At 27.2% G+C, this 20,049-nt stretch overlaps 2 protein-coding genes across 2 annotated transcripts; one reads left to right on the top strand and one right to left on the bottom strand.

Moving 5' to 3' along the window:
- Positions 1-5,700: 5,700 nt before the first annotated feature.
- LOC103572955 (ATP-dependent RNA helicase Ddx1) lies at positions 5,701-12,022 on the bottom strand. Its single transcript, XM_008551783.3, has 9 exons — positions 11,917-12,022; positions 11,785-11,836; positions 11,315-11,702; positions 9,834-10,304; positions 9,404-9,736; positions 7,480-7,666; positions 7,117-7,410; positions 6,821-7,038; positions 5,701-6,079 (listed from the first exon to the last, which is right to left on the bottom strand). Exons 1-9 carry the CDS (start codon positions 11,930-11,932, stop codon positions 5,846-5,848), a joined length of 2,193 nt encoding a protein of 730 aa, XP_008550005.2. The 5' UTR covers positions 11,933-12,022; the 3' UTR covers positions 5,701-5,845.
- A 321-nt stretch (positions 12,023-12,343) lies between these two features.
- On the top strand, positions 12,344-16,631 carry LOC103572953 (menin). Its single transcript, XM_053737389.1, has 4 exons — positions 12,344-13,214; positions 13,386-13,696; positions 13,822-13,961; positions 14,441-16,631. The coding sequence occupies exons 1-4, from the start codon at positions 12,641-12,643 to the stop codon at positions 15,366-15,368; spliced, it is 1,953 nt and encodes a 650-aa protein (XP_053593364.1). The 5' UTR covers positions 12,344-12,640; the 3' UTR covers positions 15,369-16,631.
- Positions 16,632-20,049: the final 3,418 nt, after the last annotated feature.

Raw genomic sequence — 20,049 nt, 5'->3', positions numbered from 1 at the left:
AAAATGTGAGTGAATGTAAAAAAATATAAGTGAGAAAGTATTAAAAATATAATTAGTAGAATACTAATTAGTAGAAATAATCTTAATTTTTTATGCCAATCGCACAAGTATAAAGTTTTTTATATTTTTAAAAGTTAACGACATTTATAAGCACATTATTATTTTACAAAGTCAATAACTTATTTATCATTTTATTTAATTGCTAAGATAAATTGCGTGAATGAGAATTCATTTATATAACGTCCGTTCGTAGTTCCAATTAATATGAATTAGGGTAGAAGTATCTTGTAGCCACTGCTCCATTTTTGGACATTTCATACTCTATTATAATTAATGAAAAAGTTTTAAAAATTAATTATGTCTGCGTCTTTTAAAATTTTTTTTTTAATTTCTCATATCCCTGATTAAAAACTCCAATTAAATTCGATAGAAATTGTTGCAATCAGATTTGATTGAAAAATAATACTTTTATTATTTTCCGATTAAATTTTTAATTTCTGATTAATTTTCAATCGGATTAATTCGAAATTTTCCTATCGGATTCAATCGGAGTTTTTAGTCAGGGATGTCCAAAACTGGCCCTAAAGTGACTAAAAACGGTACTTCTATTCTATAATTATGTAAATAAAAAAAAAATTTTTAAGCGATTGGTTATCAATTAAATTATTATTGCAATTAATTAAGTAATTAATTATCATTAATTTATTGTATGTTAATAGCTTCTTATCATTGCATTGATATACTTCCATAGCTTCTTTTATTTATCATTAAGAAGTACTCGGGTTATTATTACTCTTGTTATCAATAATTAATTGATTTAAAAATAAAATTAATATCTATTAATTTGATTGATTATATATATATGAAATTGATTACTATTATAATTAATAAATAAAAAAAAAACTAATTGTTGTAGAAAGTAATTATGTATCTGATAATTGGAGTAAATGAAAAAATATTTGATATATTTAACGCGCGTAATTAGCAATAATTTAATTGCGCTCTATTGCGGTTTTTTAAAAATTTGTTTATTTAGCTCAAAAGCAATTAAATAAAGATCAATTATTAATAAATTAATTAATTGATCTATTGAAAGTATATAATTGTTTAGTATTAAATGGCACTACGGACGTTTATATGAGTTATAAAAATAATGATAATTAATAATTTCAATAAATTATATTAGAAAAAAATAATTATAATAATAAATTAGAGAGAATGTACGACATTGAGATCAATTATAAATCACGTTGATGTTAGAGATATAATTTTATCATATATATCACACAATCAATTACGCAATGTTTGTAATTATAATTATACATTTATTAAATTATAAAATATATATATATATATATATATATATATATATATATATATATATATATATATATATATATATATAAATTATAATAAAAAAAAAAATAAATTAAAAACTAGCATTACTTGAACCATAAAAAATTTAAGTCTGTGATTAAAATCAAAACATTGATGTTTGAATGCAACATACAATTGTGTCCTATAAATATTTATATTATATATAAAAATAATAATAATAATAATAATAATAATAATTATAATAATAATAATATGTATGTGTATTAATTGATCATGATTGATATTATATATTTTACTCTTGCAATCTATCCTATTTTTTCTGTAGTTGCATTCAACACAAAAAAAGTCATATCTATTTGATTAGTAATTTATTTTAAATGTCATAAAAAAAAAGTATTTAAATCTTTTAATTGGATTTAATAATAAATATATGAATAAATCGTAACATAATTGCAGCAATGACAAAAAAAATAATTAAAGGATTAAAACAAAATTTTTTTGTGCCTCATTATAATTGTTCGTAGAATCTGCCATTAAATAAATTTATGAATATTTATATTTATTAATTTATATTGTTTATGTACTCGTTATTATCATCAGTAATTGCACGCTGTACATATTAATTTATTACCATAAATAAAAATGAATTATAATACAAGAGTTTAAAAAAATATAGATAAATTTGTAATTTTTAATAATCACCGAGGCGAAAACAATCGATGATTTATTATTCATTATAAAATATCTTTTTACAAATATATATATGTATATTATTTATCTTTTGCTGCCGAACGATGAAGGAGGGAAAATAAATAAGAGATTTAAATTTGGAGGAAGAATATAAAAGTTTCCCTCAATCTTTATTCTGCTATTTCTCGTACCTATTCTTTTCTATTAGGAAAAAATATAAAAGAAAAGAATCTAACAAAATTATTTAGAGTATAGAATAATAAAAATGAAAATAAATACGACTTAAAAGCAATTAATGCTATAAAAGGAGTAATAAATCAAGTAAATATAGATGTTAATAACATAAAGTATGAATGGAATATAAATTATAATTAAATATTAAAAATTACAATTGGTATTTATAGCAAATATTTCTTGATAGAAATAAAAAAAAAAATAAATTGATTATGATTACAAATAAAAAAAAAAGAAAACACAAATAAATGAATATATATAATAAATATCCGGTGATGCAAAGTAATGATAATAAATAAAATATGCCGCTGTCAATACAAAATAGCGATCTCAATGTGGTTTAATAAATTCAGTATCATGTAGTAGAAAAAAAAAATAATCATGTTCTTTCACTCAATCGTAAAAATAAAATCTCGCTGCTCCCTAAAAATAATAATAAATAATAAGCGAGATTTATAATTTATCATTTTAATTATTTATTTTATTATTTTAATAATTATTTATTAATTAATGATAACTTATTAAATAAAAAAATGCCATGAAAATATAATTACAAACAATTAATGGTTTTAATTATTATAATTAAGTAGACTAATTTAAATTTAATAAATTCACGTTACTGATAATAATTAAAAGTTAATTAGTAATTAACAATTTAATTTTGGGTTCGTTAAATTATTTAAATTAGGGGTATCATTTACGTGAATTTAATAAATTAATTAATATATATGAAAGATATATATATATATATATATATATATATATATATATATAATTACTTGAATGAATTTAATGAATTATGAATGTTATGCCCGTATGTTTGGAATATCGAGTGATTAATTAATTAATTATTATTATTATTCTTATTATAAATACATATATTTCATTGTACTAATTTTTTTAGATTATCAAATTATAAAAATTGATTAAAAAAAATAATAATAAAACATAATATTTCATTCTCATTCTGTGATGACTGTTTGAATATAAAAATGTTCATGTGAATTAAAAGTATAATAAAAAATTAATTGATAATTCCCTGGTGGATTCGAATTACGGGAAATTATCGTAATTTGCCGTAGGTTTACGGTATTTGGAAGAATTACGGTTTTTCACAGTAAAAGTATGACATTTTACCGAAAATTTGCTGTAAGATAACGATAATTTACTGTAAAATTGCGGCAATTCTGTGGTATTTTGCCATAAAGTGAAGTATTGCATTGTAATAAATGTAAAAATAAAAAAACATACAATGCTTACGGTAAGAATGTCGCAAATTACGGGAAATTTTCATAGTTTTACCGTAATCCATTATAAAATACCGTAAATTGCGGCAAATTTGTCGTAGCAGTACCGGAGTTTACGGTAAATTACGTCAGAATGCGGTAAATTACCATAATTCTGATCTAATCAATTAATTAGCAATTAAATATATGATTGATAGATATTTAAATCTATGAAATCTATGCAAAATAATTAATTTGAACAAATTAAATGATTTTTAGGATTCCGAATCCAAAAATCGTATAAATGAATGAATAAACTAAAGATTATAAATAATAAATCTAAAAACAAAATATATATATATATAATTATACAAACAATATGATCGTATAATTTGTACAATGTGCAAGCCAACTAGAATGGCTCTCGAAATACGTATCCGACTAATTAATTACTTAATTAAGTAATTAATTAATAAATAATATAAAATGTGTACTATGTGTATTATGGACTCTGATATAAATATGAAGACATATATATATCGAAATGTATATGTCCTCGCACGAATAAAATATTAAATAAAAAATAATAATAAATGATTTTAATGACTAATAAGTATAAAATAATGATTATAAAAAAACATTTAAAAGGATTAATAAAGAATGAGTGAAATTAAGATGAGCTGTGGAGCTGTATCATACATTTGCGGGTTAAGTTGAAAACAAACCTACTAAAAATATTAAATTATAATGAAAAAATAGAAAAATACAATAAAATACTCATCGTATGTCTTTAAATAATAAATGTTTTATCGTTTTAACGATACATACTTTTACCTTCTTTTCAACAAGAAATTTTATTTCATCAAGACTAATCATCATTTTTATTTTTATAATTATTATTATCAAATCTAATTATTCGTAAGCTTTCAAATAATCCCAAGTGGCACTTGGATTTGCGACTTTTATAAGATATCAGTTTTGAGATGAGTGTGAATTCGGCTGACAATTGGCAATTTTTAAAATTTTTGAATAAATAATTAAAATTTAAGAATGAAAATTAAAAAATGCATACTTATGTAAGTAACACAGAGACAACTTAAAGATGTTTTTTGAAAGGACAAGACAAATTTTTTTTTTGACTCTAGAAGTCATAGACATTTTTTTTTTCCGATATAAAAAAAGTAATTTTAATTTTTAAAAATTCTTTAGAGATTACATATTTAACAATTATTTGAAATTTACTTTTTTTCGTCACCTGTGTCAAGTCTTGTAAGCAGACGTTTTTCAGTGAAATAAATTTTTAATCGTTTGTGCCTTATCGATAGGTTAAAAAACAGTCTCAAAACTAGTATCATTTAGATTTCATAAAACCAAGTGTGCTACTTGGGTAGATAATTTAAAAACCAGTACGCGTATTTTTTTCAATTTCAATATTTGAATTTATTTGATGAAAATTTGTAAATTGTTTGATATCTGCTGCATTTACACTTATGTTTAGAGGCTGTTTTTTGACTTATCGATAAGCCACCAAAATGTTGACAAAATAATCAAAAAATTATGTCACCGAAAAAATGTCTGCTTAAAAGACTTGGCACAAGTAATGACAAATAATAAATTACAAATAATTGTCAAATGAATCATCTAACGGATTTTTTTATTAAAATTACCTCTTTAAATGGAAAAAAGAACACAAATTTCCTATGACTTCTACGCCAACATCTGTACGTCTTATTTATTATAAAGATTTGACTTTAAGACAAAAACAAAATTTGTCTTGTCCTTTTAAAAGACATCAAAAAGTTGTCTCTGTGCTACTTGAGTGATTTGAATACTATTCGCACACCCCTGTTGAAAATGCTGAAAATTTTAATGAAAAACTCTAGAAATTTCTAATTTTGTTGCATAAAAATTTATAAAAATATTTCAAATATACAACTTTTTTCATCTTTTTATTTTTTTGTCAATGTAGTGCGCAAACAAAAATTAAAAATTCAAAGTTATCATTATTTAAATCGACTTTCAATTTTTTTAAAATTATTCTGGAGTTAATATGAATTTTTTTTATCTATTTCCAATTGAAAACATCTCTTATAAATCTATAGTAATATATAATCATCATATTCTATTATCCGTAAAATATAAACATCAGTCATAATATTTCTTCATCAATAAGATATCTTATTAATGGGTTCATGATGAATAAAACAATGCATTTATAAAGTTCCAGCTGTTTTTATTAAGCAATTCACTTACAAAAAAATTACAATTAAATTAAATATAATATATATCAAGATTAATAATAGTATCATTTATTAACTCAATTAATCGATCGTATATTCAATGGGTTAATTATTAATTCAATGTGCGACCAGATGTCTTTTCAAATAATACAACTGCGCTTTGGATTCATACGTCGCAAGTTCAGCAACTATTGGTGCCATTTGTTGAACGTGGTTTTGATAATTTGTACCAATTCGAGTACGTTTCGCACCGTATATAACTTTACCATCGAATTCATTCAGCGGGACTTTGATATCAGGTCCTACTTGTTCAATTGTTACATTCAAATGATCTTCAATATCAGCAAGATACTAAAATCAAATAATTATCACATTAACTTTATTATCTATAATTATGTTATTTAAATATAAGAAAGGTCGTGTAGTGTGACAAAGAATATAAAACATTAATGCAATTACTGGTGCAGAGGATTAGCAAAGATAATAAATAGCAAGGAAAGGGAGTGTGTAAAGACGTGGCAGGCGATAGAGGATGAATTAACAGTGGAATACAGATTGATAAAAGTGCTAAGAAGGAAAATGGATCAGAAAATGCGTGCCATCTTCAAAAAATTTGAAGAGACCCTGAGAAGAGAGTCAAGGTCACAGAGTTTGAAGCAAGAGAGCAGTCAAGTCACTGATGTACATAAAAAAGAATATAAAAGACATCAAAATAAAAATAGCCAAGAGTACCCAATTTTTCAGGGGAAACAAAAAAACATTTTTCTGAAAAAACTTAGCATAAAGATTGAGGTAAAAGACCTAGTACCCGATCAGGGAACTCGTACTCGATAACTCCAGTATTTCTATATCTATATTTACTAAAATTTAATAAATATACTGGGCACTGGGTATCTTACTTTAAATGAATAATAAAAAATAATCATATTGGCGTCACTGAAAGAGATTCCAACAAAAAAAACTTTGTTTTTTAATTTATACTACTTAAAACATTAATTTAAAGCTAAGTGACTTATGAGGTTTCTCAACAAAATGAGTAGAAATTTTAAAAACTTAATTCATTTTATTATTAAATTGATAATTTAATTTTACCTGAGGTTCATTGTACCAAGTACAACATCCACCTTGAGTTGTTAAATTAGTATTATTACAATTACGTCCACGACTTGGACACCATTCTCCATGGTACCAAACTTTTTCAGGGACAGAACTTACTAATGATATCGCCAAACCCATTCTTTCAGCACGTCCTACTCTACCAATACGATGGACATAATTTGATTTTTCATCTGGCAGTGTAACGTTGATCACTAATAAAATTATTTATCATGATATTAATATTGATAACAATAAATTTCAAGAATTTAAATTAAAAATAATATAATTACTGAAAGGTAATCCAGTGATATCTAAACCACGAGCGGCAACATCAGTGCAGATTAAAAATTTAACTTCTTGTCGTTTAAATTTTTCTAAATTGGCTTTACGCTCTTGAGGTTTACGGTCGCCATGAAGACACACGCATGATAATTCATCACTGCTTGTTTGTCTAAAATATTTCTCGAGATTATCGCAGTCTAATTTAGTACGACAAAAAATTATAGCACGATCCATTTTATGTTCTCTGATTGCACGGACACAATACTCGCCCTTAAGAATTTTTACTCCCTCGGATAAAGTTTCTACAAACAGAAATTTAATTTTATATTATTAAAAAAAAACATATAAATTTAATTATTAAATTTATTTACCAGCTGTAGTATTTCCTGGTCTTATATTATCTCGCTGGTGTACACCATCAGTTTGAATATGAAATCTTAGATTGTGCCAAGATTTATCCTTTTGAGGATCAACCATCACTACGACATGATGAACAGTCTCAGGAACAGCATCCTCACCTTTTAAATCAACCCATGTGGGGAAATGCATTAAACGTTCCTAAAAAAAAAAATCAAATGTCCATTAAAGAAAACAATGAATTTCAATTACATAAACCCAAGTAGCATAGAGACAATTGTAAGGGCATTCTTAGAAAGTGTCTTCACTTTTTATAAATATGCAATGAATCAACTGTCATAACCGTATTAAAATATTCTTAACGAATTAAAAAAAAAAGTTATTGACACAAATAAATTTTAATAAAATTATTAAATTTTAATTTTGAAATTTCGCGCCAAGGTGGCGCTACTGCGCGTCACTGTATTCGACGTTCAATTGTTTGCTAAGGTGGGAACGGTCGATGAATCGCAAAATCGATTGCTTTGTATCAACTGGCGGTCCAATAGCGGCCGTCAATATCATCGACAACGGCAGTAGTAGCCCAGATCCTTCTTTACGTTTGAAAAGAAACTCAGTATTGTGGCGTCGTGTAAAATTGTGTAGTGATTGTAAATTTATCTTTTATCAATTTAAGTTGTGTAAAGGATTTGTGGTGTAGTTAAGTGATCAGTGCTAGTGTAAAGTGGTAAGTGTTCAGTACAAGTGATGAGTGTGTGGATTGCTGATGCTGATAACTCCCAAGTTCCTGAGCAAAATCAACTGGCATCGTCTGGTGGGAAATAGCAGTTAAGTGACGTTTTTTTAGCTGGAATACACTTGAAGCGATTTAAATTAAATCTCTAAGTGTATTAGGACACCCTTCTGCATATTATTTCTCTGCCAAGGTTTGTTCAAACACTTAAGTGTTTTTTTTTTTTTTAATTTTAAATATTTTTCTATTATATTCTATCGCCATTTTATTTTGACGCACAATTTTTAATTTTTCTTCAATTTCTTATAATTTATTTTTCAAATATTTAATTCTACTGCGCAAGTAATAAGAAAGATGAAAAAATTATCAATGAAAATTAAAAAATTTTGAATATATTTTTTCGTTTAAATAATATAATTATCAACACAAATAAATTTTAATAAAATTGTTAAATTTCAATTTTGAAATTTCGCGCCAAATTTGGCGCTACTGCGCGTCATTATATTCAACGTTTAAATTTTTGCTAAAGTGAGGGTGGGGGAATGTGTAAAATCGATTGCTTTGTATCAACAGGCGGTCTAATAGCGGCAGTCAGTATCATCAACTATGGCAGTAGTGGTACAGATCCTTCTTTACGTTTGAATAGAAACTATTGTGGCGTCGTGTAAAATTGCGCTGCGATTGTAAAATTTATCTTTTACTAATTGAAATTGTGCAAAGTGTCTGTGGTGGTAGTTAAGTATTCAGTGCTAGCGTAAAGTGTTAAGTGATCAATGCTTGTGTAAAGTGTTAAGTGTTCAGTGCAAGTGATCAGTGTTGCGAATCCCTGATATTGATATCTTCCTAGTTCCTGAACAAACTCATCTGGCATCGTTTGGTGGAAAATAGCAGTTAATTAAGATTTTCATTTTTTTTTTTTTTTATCAATTGGTAAAATTTTGATACGCTTATAACAATTGAAAGTCATTGGAATTTTTCAAAAAGTGAGGGGGGGGGGCACTGTTTGTTTACTTTTTGTCGTCACTCGTGCCAAGTCTTTTAAACAAATATTTTTTCGGTGATATATATTTCTGATCGCTTTGTCAACATTTTAGTGGCTTATCAATAAGTCAAAAAACGGCCTCAAAACTTCTGTCTTATAGATGTCATAAAACTGTGTGCTACTTGGGAATATCACAGCAAACTAAATTAATTTAAAATCTTACCGCCATTTTTTTAACTTCAAACGAGTGTAAAGTTGCAGAACAAACAATCATCTGTAGTCTTTTGCCATCAGAAGTCATCTTTGGAATCTGCCGGTGCAATCTATCGATCAATTCCGTGTATCCCTGTTTCAATAATCCATCAGCTTCGTCTAGGACGAAAAATCTGCAGTGTGTCAATGACAAATATCCGCCTTGAATTAAATCTTCCAATCGTCCTGGTGTACCGACAACAATATCAACACCTGAATTCAATACAGCGATCTGTTGTTTTGCTGGTACTCCACCAACCACCAGCAGTTCTCGAACCGTTGGATCTTTTAAATATTTTTTAAACTAAAAAATAATTAATTAAACTCTAGTACTCTAAATTATTAATATTATTATTATTCGCTACGTTATTTTTAAATAAAGATAATTAATAATTAATTACCTTTTGAATTTGATTAAAAGTTTGTTCAGCAAGTTCACGAGACGGTTCAATTATTATCGCTTGCGGTGCATTAGGAGTAGGTTTGCTATCAGCAGTTTCAGCTTGATTACTATCACTCACTGGATTTTCACGTATACAATCTTTTGGAGCTGTTGATACAGCGATATAATTATTTGCCGGGGGATATTTGAATGGTTGAGCGCCAAAATTAAATGACATTTCAGAATTTTTAAGCACGACTGCCGGAAAATATGTTTGGCTTTTTTGCTGGGCATTTAAATCAAATGCTTTTCCCAAATCTACTCCATTTTTAGTGTATCTAATTTCACCTTTGTCTAAGTCTAAATAACAACCAATGACATCGTGCATTCCAAATGCTTCTCCATAGTCGTCAAATTGTTTTGCATTTGACTTTTTACCAGTTCCTCCAAATCCAAAACCAAACTTGTCTGTTCCCAAATCTAAAGTTGCCTGAAATAATGATAAAATTAATCATGATACTAAAAGTAGCAGACGTTTAATAATTTTTGGATTTTTGAAAAACGGTAAATTATAAAAATAAAAATATTTAAAAAAATTGAATCTGTAGTTCATTAAATTTCCTACATGTGCATTTTTTTAGTTTTTTTTTCTGTTTTTAAATTGGATTGCTGGGGAAAAAAAAAAAAAATGCACATGTAGAAAATTTAAAAAACTATAGGTGTAACTATTCAAAATAATTTTTTTTTCATAATTTAACGTTTTTAAAAAAATCAAAAAATTTGTAGACGTCGGTTAAATTCAGTATCATAGCTAATTTCAGTAACATATTAAATATATAATTTACAGTCGAATACCCGTCATAAGCCTCGTCCTCTCAATCGGTAGGTACTGAGTCCAGATTCCCCCCTCCCCCTTAACCACTTTACGAGTTTCGTACCAGACATCCCGTTATAAGCCTCTGTTGAAATTGTTAAAATTATAAACTAACAATAGAAAAAAATATCAAAATTCATAACGAAAATTTATTATCGATGTTTCGCGAATAATTTAATCAATATTAAGTAAAATATAATTTATTGCTGCTAATTGTAATCATTAATTACAATTAAAGCTTCTATTACAATTGAAAAGTTTTATTGAGGATTGTGTCCATCAATAAAATTATTGTTATTAGTACTGTAATTAATACCGCTGTCATTATAATTTTTTATATCACAATTATTATTAGTGTAAAAAGATAAGTATTTATTTTATCGCTATTAGCATTCGAAAAATCGGGATACTGACGTATGTAATAAAACGTAAATATGACGTTTAAAATCCCAAAAAATAAAACAGGCTTATAATGAGTAGTCGATAACGAAACTAAACGCACGGTGGGGGGACTGAAATTCAAATAAAAATTTCTCCTGCGTTTCCTAGACCAGGCTTAAGACGGGTAGTCGACTGTATCTATATTTATTAATTTACTGATTAAATAAATTGTAAAGCATAATTACTTGAGATGTAGACCACCCAACCCGACACAGTCCTTCATCAGTAACGATCGCTTCAAAATAATATTTCCCTTTACCCTGAACTCCTTTATTTGCTCTGCAGCCATGCCACTCTCTTTGCTCACGACTCTGACATCTCAACCCGTCAGGTGTGACAGCCATAGCACGTCCACGATCAAAGAGACTCAGTCCCCAGGTTGCAGAAGCTGCTCGTTGCCCAGATTTACCAACTCCTTTACCCGACGCAATGTCATTCAAAGTTTCCCACACAATCTGAAGAATCGGCAAACAAAAAGCTCCAGTCTTTCCACTGCCAGTTTCAGCTGCCATCAGGACATCTCCACCCCCAAGAATCAGCGGTATCGCTTCTGATTGCACATCCGTTGGCAGTCTATTTCATCACCAAGCAAACAAAATTATCAAGCTGTCAAATAAAATCCAAAATGACTTTTTTATTTTTCAAATCAACTTACGTCCATTCCATGTCTTCCGTAGCCTTTGCCAGCTCCGGCAGCACCCCCATTTCTAAAAAAAAAAAAAAAAAACAAAAATTTACATCAAGACGTCATCCAAAAATCAGAAAATAATATTTTCATTTCCATTACCTTCAAAAGCTGTCATCTTTTAATGAATTTATAACCGGCAATTAATTAGGTTAGTATAAAACACCTGGACCTGGACCACAATCATATATATTTAAATATATACCTTTTTTAGTATATATTTACCTATAGTATAAAGCGCAAACTGTAACTTCGTGTAAATTCGGGTCAACTCGGTAATTTTCGGGTCAGTGGTAATAAAACGAACTGCCACGCGCAGGGAGAGACCTAGACCAGCAGCACCAGTACCAGCTGCAGAGACCACACTATAGAATTCTCGAATGGAGTAGAATAAGAAGCTCTGGTTTTGCGGCTTTTGGTTTTGCGTATACGTATACGTTGCATTGGAGGCGCAATTGCTAGAGAATAGAGAACAGAGAAGAGAGAAGGTACCAGGTACCAGTCACCAGCAAGAGCGAGAACGAGTAAACAGAACGTAAAACATGTATAGTGTAACGTACAAATATGTAGTATACGTATAACTGTATAATTTTAAGTTTTAGTTGTTGGAGTAGAGTATAAGAGAACAGAAGAGAGTACGCTGAGAAAATAAGAGACAGCTAGAGTGTACATAAAGTTGTACAGTAGTAGGTTTAAGTTAGCAGTCACTGATTACACCAGCCAAGTGAACGAGTATTAAATAAAAAAGGTGTAATAAATATATATAAGTATACTTAAAAGCAACTCTGGCTTCGGTTGACTGTAAAACAACAGCCGTGACTGAGCCATGGCGATGGCGGGCTTACAAGACGAGGACAAAGCATTATTTCCTGTGAGAAGTATATCCTCAATTGTTCAAATATTTGAAAAACAATTGTCAAACAACAATAGTGAACCAGATTTAACACTGCTGTCAATACTTGTTGGTGCTGTGGAAAATTCATTAACCTGCAACCGTACTGTCGCGTCACCGGAAAATACAATTTACGATGAACCAAAATTACCAGCTCTTGAATTTCATATCGCTGAAGCATTATACACTAAATTTCATGCGATAATAAAAGGCGCAATTGATTTAACACTTTATGACAGTAAATATGCGACACGAGAACTTGTTAAACGTGTATCAGATGTTATATGGAACTCGTTGACAAGAAGTTATTACAAGGATCGTGCGCATTTACAAAGTTTGTATAGTTATTTAACGGCTAACAAACTTGATTGTTTTGGAGTTGCATTTGCGGTTGTTGCTGGCTGTCAAGTGTTGGGATTCAAAGATGTACATCTTGCTATGTCAGAAGATCATGCGTGGGTTGTTTGTGGTGAGGATGGCAGTGAAACTGTCGAGGTTACGTGGCACGGTATGTAATACACGTATATACATCTTAAATAAGTATACAAATTGACATAATTATTATTTTTTAAATATCGCAACTACTAAAGTTAAAACTACGATATGGTACTTGTGTAGTTTTTAATATTTATTTAAATGAAAATATGAAAGTAAATATGTACATATGTTTCAAATACAGGGAAAGGAAATGAGGATAAACGTGGACAGCCGGTAGAAGCAGGTGTCGCGTCACGCTCCTGGTTGTACGTCAATGGGAATGCTGTTGTTTGTACGCGAGCGATGGAAGTCGCGACAATAGTATCAGCAATAAATCCAAGTTTGAGTGCGACTGCAGACGCTGCAGAGGTTGCATTGCTGCAGCAAGAATTACTATGGCTACTTTATGACTTAGGACATTTAGCCAAGTACCCGATGGCACTGGGAAACTTGGGCGATTTAGAGGAAGCTGCTCCTACACCTGGTAGACCGCCGGCTATTGTTCTCTTCCAGGTGAATTTAGTTCTTAATTATCCGGCAGATGGGTTCCTTTGTTTTATTTACTTCTTTAATACATTTTTTTTTATCCTTTCGATGGTTCGTTTTGTACAAGTTTTAATTTTTTTCATGCGCTACAGGAAGCCATTAAGTCGGCGAGAAAATACTATGGTAATGCTCATGTTTATCCGTACACGTACCAAGGGGGATATTTGTATCGACATGGACTACACGCAAATGCTCTGGCATCTTGGGCGGACGCTGCTGACGTCTTGCGAAAGTAATTTCTATCAGTCCTTTTGTTTATTCATTCTCTCACTCACTCATTTATTTATTTATTAATTCACTCGTTTATGAGTTAATTGTTATTTGAATTTATTGTGATGGAATTGTTCTGCAAGACTAACCAACCGTTTAAATTTATTTGTGCTGAGTTAATTGATAAATGCTAATTAACCCGTAGTTATTTTATTTTGTTAAATTTTTTAAAAAAATAATTCACGAGTTGCAGAATATTTCCGTTTCAATTACTAAATTTAACCAGTGTGAATGTAGCGAAACCAGACAAATTTTAAATTATAAATAATTTCAAAAATAATATTTATAGAAAATGTACTTATTAATTTAAAAATTTTTTAAACTTTATTTTATTAATCATTTACCCTATTTATTTATGATTATAAATTTGCATGACGTCTGCTACGTTCATACTTATTAAATTTAACGTTATTAAGAGTAATTATAAAATTTATTTAATAGGTATGACTATTCACGTGATGATGGTGAAATCTACAAAGAATTATTGGAAATAGCTAATGAATTAATACCTCATACAGTAAGAGCTGATGAACGTTTATTGCGGCAGCCACGTTGTTTTGCGTATTTACTGCGCTTTTATGACGGCATATGTCAGTGGGAGGAAGGCGCAAATACGCCGGTACTTCATATAGGCTGGGCAAGACCACTGGTAAATACAATATCGAAATTCGATGCCAGTATTCGGGCACAAGTTATTATTGAGTGCCACGATGAGCCAGCGGCTTACGGCAAACACGATGACGATACTGGATCTCGTCGCGAAACTAGTCCTGATGATGGATTTTCAAATAACAATAATATAACAGCCAGCAATAATAATAATACTATGAGTAATAACAACAATAATAATAATAATAATAACAACAATAATAATAATAACAACAACAACAACATCAATAATAATAACAATAATTATTATAAAACTAAAGAACGCAGTAATGTTGCGCGTGATTTAATAGCGAGGCTTGAATCAAAAGTACCATCAAACAACACGGCACCAATGCACCCGGGTATCCAGGCACTGACAGCAGCGTGCAGTGAAAAAATATTGAATCGTGATTATTTATTACAAGGTGATGGTGAACCATTTGTTGCGCCGCAAGATAATTCGCTACCACCTACACCCTCTACATCACAAGAGAGTCTTGATCCGGAAGTTGAAATAGACTTGGAAAATGATAGTCCTAGGATAATATTGTATAGTGAAAAAATGAAAGGACTTAAAGATTTATTGTTAGCTGAAAAATTAAACACACATGCTATTTCATTGCAATTAACAGCACAGAGTCAAGTGCAAATTGGTAAAAAGACCCGGGGTAATGATGAAATTGGGTTGCATCAACGTCCCAAGAGGACACGTCGCGAGTAATATCTTTATTGCATTATTTATTTTACATTTTTTTTATACATTTAAATTTATTCGCCGTTCTTTTTATATATCTCAATTGATATATAACTATAAATATGTTTTTTTGTTGGATCGTTTAGCCTACTCTTGCGCAAAACTTCCAGTCTCCCATGATGTTTATTGTTATATATATATATATAACATTAAACAATTAAACAATTTATCATTTTTATTTTTTTTTTTTTTGCCAACCAGTATAAGAAGCATTAGATCTTATATTTTATATATTATCAGTTGATTAGATTTTCTCACTCGCTTAAATCAAGTGAAAGAAAAAAAACTTTTAATTCATTTAGTATAAGTACTAAGTACATTAGATGGTATTAAAAGTAAGTAGAAGAGTACAAATCTCCCTTGTATCTTTTTTCTTTTGTTTACATCGCGCGCTACTTGCCATTTTTTCTTCTAAAAGAAAAGAGTTTTTATCAAAAAAGAATACAAGCAAATAATAGGAAAAAAATAAGTAAATAAAAAAATTATAAATTGATTATATATTTATAATTCGCCTAATGTTGACAATTAAACGGTCATGATATATTTAAACATAAATATGTATACATAAAAATATTTATATATATATTTTTTTTAAATCGGCATTATTTAAAATAATTAATTTAACGGTTCGTCTATGTCATTTATTGATATTATTCATAGACTCAATTCCTACTTATATATTATTTATATTTCTATTGATTCGTCCAATGTTATTCGATTATATATTAACAAATATGATAGTTGTTTACTGTAAATTATTGTCGTTGATACGAGGTGTAGAGTCTTGATAAAAAAAAGATAAGATTTTTTTAAAATTCTAGTGAAAAAAAAAATTAAACATTCCGCTCCCTATGTGCAAATTATTTAAATTATTAGTTGTAATTATTTCGAGTCATTTTTTTAAATTTAAATTGTATATCATGAATCAAATCAAATTTAATTTAAATATTTAATTTAATATTTATTTCTGCATGAGTTTTTATTTTAATTATTATTATAAATTATTTTATTTGGTTTTATTTGCAATTGCTTAGCACGTAAAAGTTACGCTTTTTGAGCTTAAAACTTACGCACTACGCTTTTATAAAATTATTGATATATATTTATATATATATCAATACGCGTAATATTTATTTTGAATAAATAAGTACGCGCATAATTATTTTTTCGTTCATTTTAAATTATTTTATTTTATTATTTTGCTGCACTCTATTTACTTAACAATTAAAATTACCCCCCCCCCCCCCCCCCCGCCCAGTCTAATAATTAAAATTATATATTACTGTTCAAGTGAATTTGCTATAACGAGTTATTAAACTATTTAAAATTTTTTCTATTCATATCTTTATGTAATTAAATTTTGAATAGTTCTCCAAGCAGACTTACATTTAAAAATATATATTTAAATACTTTATATATATTGAGGAAAAAAAAAATATTTTAAACGGGTTGTTGTACGATATACTGTTAAATGTATCAAGTGTACTACATATTTTATTAAGAAAAAAAAATACTAAAGAGACGTGTCCCCGAGTTTATTTGAATCGGTTGCAAGATTAAATGATAATAAAATTTAAAAGTATAAAAAAATTTTATTAAAATAGTATGTTAAATAAATATAAATCAGATATAATAATAAATTGGGTTAATGATTATATTAAAATGAAGGGCGCTATCTTGCTGTGATGCTGTTAATATACTATACGATATTATACTAATTAATATGACTGAGACGTTGCCTCGCAACGTAATAAAGAAAAAGAAAATTAAAAAAACGACAAAACAGATTTCTCATTAAGGGCATTCTCAGACAGTGACCTCCAGTTTTTAAAAATTTTCAATGACTTTCATAAGCGTATCAAATTTATATTAATTAATTTAAAAAAAAAAATTAAACCATCAAGTGAAAAAGTACAACCCAGTTGTAATTTTTTTTTCAATTACTTACAGTTGTTATCAATTAGAAGTAAAACGAAATTTTGAAAATAAATTTCAGCAAAGTCTTCATGTCAATTTAATAATTTGAATTTTCAAATTTTGGCGGCTAAAATTTCGTTACTAAATTTCGTTTGACTCCTAACTAATAACAACTTTAAGTAATTTTTTGTAAATTCAATACCTCAGTGAAATTCCAACTGAGTTGTATTTTTTCCATTTAATGCTTTAATTTTTGTGGCACGCTTATGACAATTGTCATTTAAAATTTTTAAAAAGTGGGAGGAACTGTCTGAGAATGATCTTAACTCTCAGTAACTCTCTACTATTATTACTATCAACTATACTATTATTGAATAGTGAATGGCTATAAAAAAAAAACATGATTTTGAAGTTAACAGACAATTAATAATTTTTTGATTTTTTTTCAACAAATCTACTACAAAAAAAATGTACATGTAGAAAATTAAAAAAACTATAGATGCAATTTTCTAAAATTTTTTTGAAAAAAAATTTTGAAAAAAAATTTCATTTTGAAAAAAATCAAAAAATTATTGAATGTCGGTTAGCTTAGGTATCATAAAAAAAAATAAAAGTGGAACATTTGCGGTTACAAGTTCCCTTTGTTTAAATAATTTGTATACGTTATAGAGACGTAGATTTACGCTTTAAAATCTAGATAAAAAAAAAATTAGGTTTTATATTTATATTTATATTTATATACGTACATTTGGTTGTGAAATGAAAAATTTAATATATATATAACGTAAAGTTAATATGAAACTATATAAATTATTTTGTTTTAAAATAAAAATTAAATTATTTTTTAATAATTTATTTATTAATTATAAATTATTTTAGTGTAATTGTTATTATAAAAAATAAATATTAATAATAATAATTAATAAAAATAAAAGTCATACTAGATTTTAAAGTGAAACGAACGTTCTCTATGTCGTGTAAATAAAGTATTTGCAAAATGAGAATTATTAAAAATATATAAAATAAATATATTAAATTAACATATATTAATTAAATATATAAATATATATATTATGTACAAAGACATTGTATACAATTGTAAGCATATGTATTTGTACAGAAAGGGCATATTATTAAAAATTATAAAAATTAAAATAAAATTCCATGGTGTTGATAATGATTACAATAAATTGTGAATAAAAAAAATAAATTGAAAAATATAAATAATAAAAATAAATGCCATTTTCAGTATTCAGATACACGTGACATATTATATAAATAAGTTAAAATGAATGAATAAATGAATTATTAACAAGAAGAGAGAGAGAGAGAGAGCGAAATAAATAATTAAGAGAGTATGATACAGTAATTAAGTGATATAAGAGTATTTTTGTATAATTAAAGCTGCGATTCCGGTTATTTAAACTATGTAAAGAGTGTGTGATGATTAATTAAACTTTATTTGTCTTTTTATTATAAAAATTTGTAATTTCTTTTAAGATTTTATAACAAATTTAAATTATTTATCACATTGCGGCCTGTTAATTAACATTTCTCACACATCACATTATTATTAATTATCATTAATATTATTAAGTAAATCAAATAATTAATTGTTTATTTTTTATCACACGTCAGAGGAATTACGTACTATCGATACGAAACTCATTGCGTGCCATAGAAAAAAAATAATTATTATTTTTAACTTTTTAATTGTTGCCGCATTATTATATTCCTCGCACAATAATTATATACCTCCTTTTATTTGACTTTAGTATGTTTTTTTTATATCCTGCTTTTTTTACATATTATATATGTATATATTATATTATATGATTAATAAAAGGAAAAAAACGCTTGAATTTTTAAATAAAGTAATTTATAAAATTAAAATTTTAAATAAGTAATTAATAATGAATAATTGTCAATGCAACACTCATGGATATAATAATATAGAAAATACAAGTACTTAAAAAATTATAAAAGTATATGAAAAAATAAGAAATATATGCAACAATTTACGGTAAAAAATATTGTGTAGTTGTTTTAGAAACGGTCAAGTTAAAAATTATTAATCGATTTATTTTTTAACGTTAAAAATTTGATTTAATAAGATAATAAAATTTTCTAGCACGTGCACAGAAAAAAAAGCATTTTTTGGTGAAAGAAACTTTCACTTGTCCTAAAAAATTTTACTATCCGGAAGTTAACAGACAATTAACAATTTTCGGATTTTTTTTCCACAATTTAATTAAAAACAAAAAAATAAAAATATGCACATGTAGAAAATTAAAAAAACTATAGGTGCAATTTTTATAAATAATTTTTTTTTATAATTTATTACTTTTAAAAAAATTCAAAAATTATTAAACGTCTAAGAAAATTCTTGTCTTCGTGATACAAAATATTTTTTGTCGCAAAAAATCTTTTTTTTTCTGTGTAAATTAAGACAAGATCTACATAAAGATTTTGTTGATTTCTACGAAGGAATTCACGAGAAATTAAAAGTAAAATCAACGTTTTTTTTTAATTTTAATTTTATATAAATGATCTGTCAAAAAATTAAAAAAAACCGCTGACCGTTTTTGACATTCAGATTGTGTTGATAATAATCACAATATTTTTTCATGTTATTTATATTTTTAGAGTTCAGCACGTGATATAAAACTTTAATAATATATTGATAAATATATATATAAATAATTAATAAAATAGTTGGTGAGAGTTTAAA

The sequence above is a fragment of the Microplitis demolitor genome, chromosome 3, assembly GCF_026212275.2.
Source record: "Microplitis demolitor isolate Queensland-Clemson2020A chromosome 3, iyMicDemo2.1a, whole genome shotgun sequence".
Classification (NCBI taxonomy): domain Eukaryota; kingdom Metazoa; phylum Arthropoda; class Insecta; order Hymenoptera; family Braconidae; genus Microplitis; species Microplitis demolitor.
The sequence above is the reverse complement of the archived record's forward strand: the minus strand, read 5'-3'. Positions and strand labels throughout refer to the sequence as shown.

What these genes read in the sequence shown, in the direction of transcription:
- LOC103572955 (XM_008551783.3), bottom strand. An exon ending in TTGAAGTTAAAAAAATGGCG is followed by an intron (nt 7,667 to 9,403) that starts GTAAGATTTTAA and finishes TTTTTTTTTTAG; the next exon opens with GAACGTTTAATGCATTTCCC. An exon ending in CTTGGTACAATGAACCTCAG is followed by an intron (nt 6,080 to 6,820) that starts GTAAAATTAAAT and finishes ATTTGATTTTAG; the next exon opens with TATCTTGCTGATATTGAAGA.
- LOC103572953 (XM_053737389.1), top strand. Translation starts at nt 12,641, where the DNA reads ATGGCGATGGCGGGCTTACAAGACGAGGACAAAGCATTATTTCCTGTG. An exon ending in CGGCTATTGTTCTCTTCCAG is followed by an intron (nt 13,697 to 13,821) that starts GTGAATTTAGTT and finishes CATGCGCTACAG; the next exon opens with GAAGCCATTAAGTCGGCGAG. An exon ending in GCTGCTGACGTCTTGCGAAA is followed by an intron (nt 13,962 to 14,440) that starts GTAATTTCTATC and finishes TTTATTTAATAG; the next exon opens with GTATGACTATTCACGTGATG.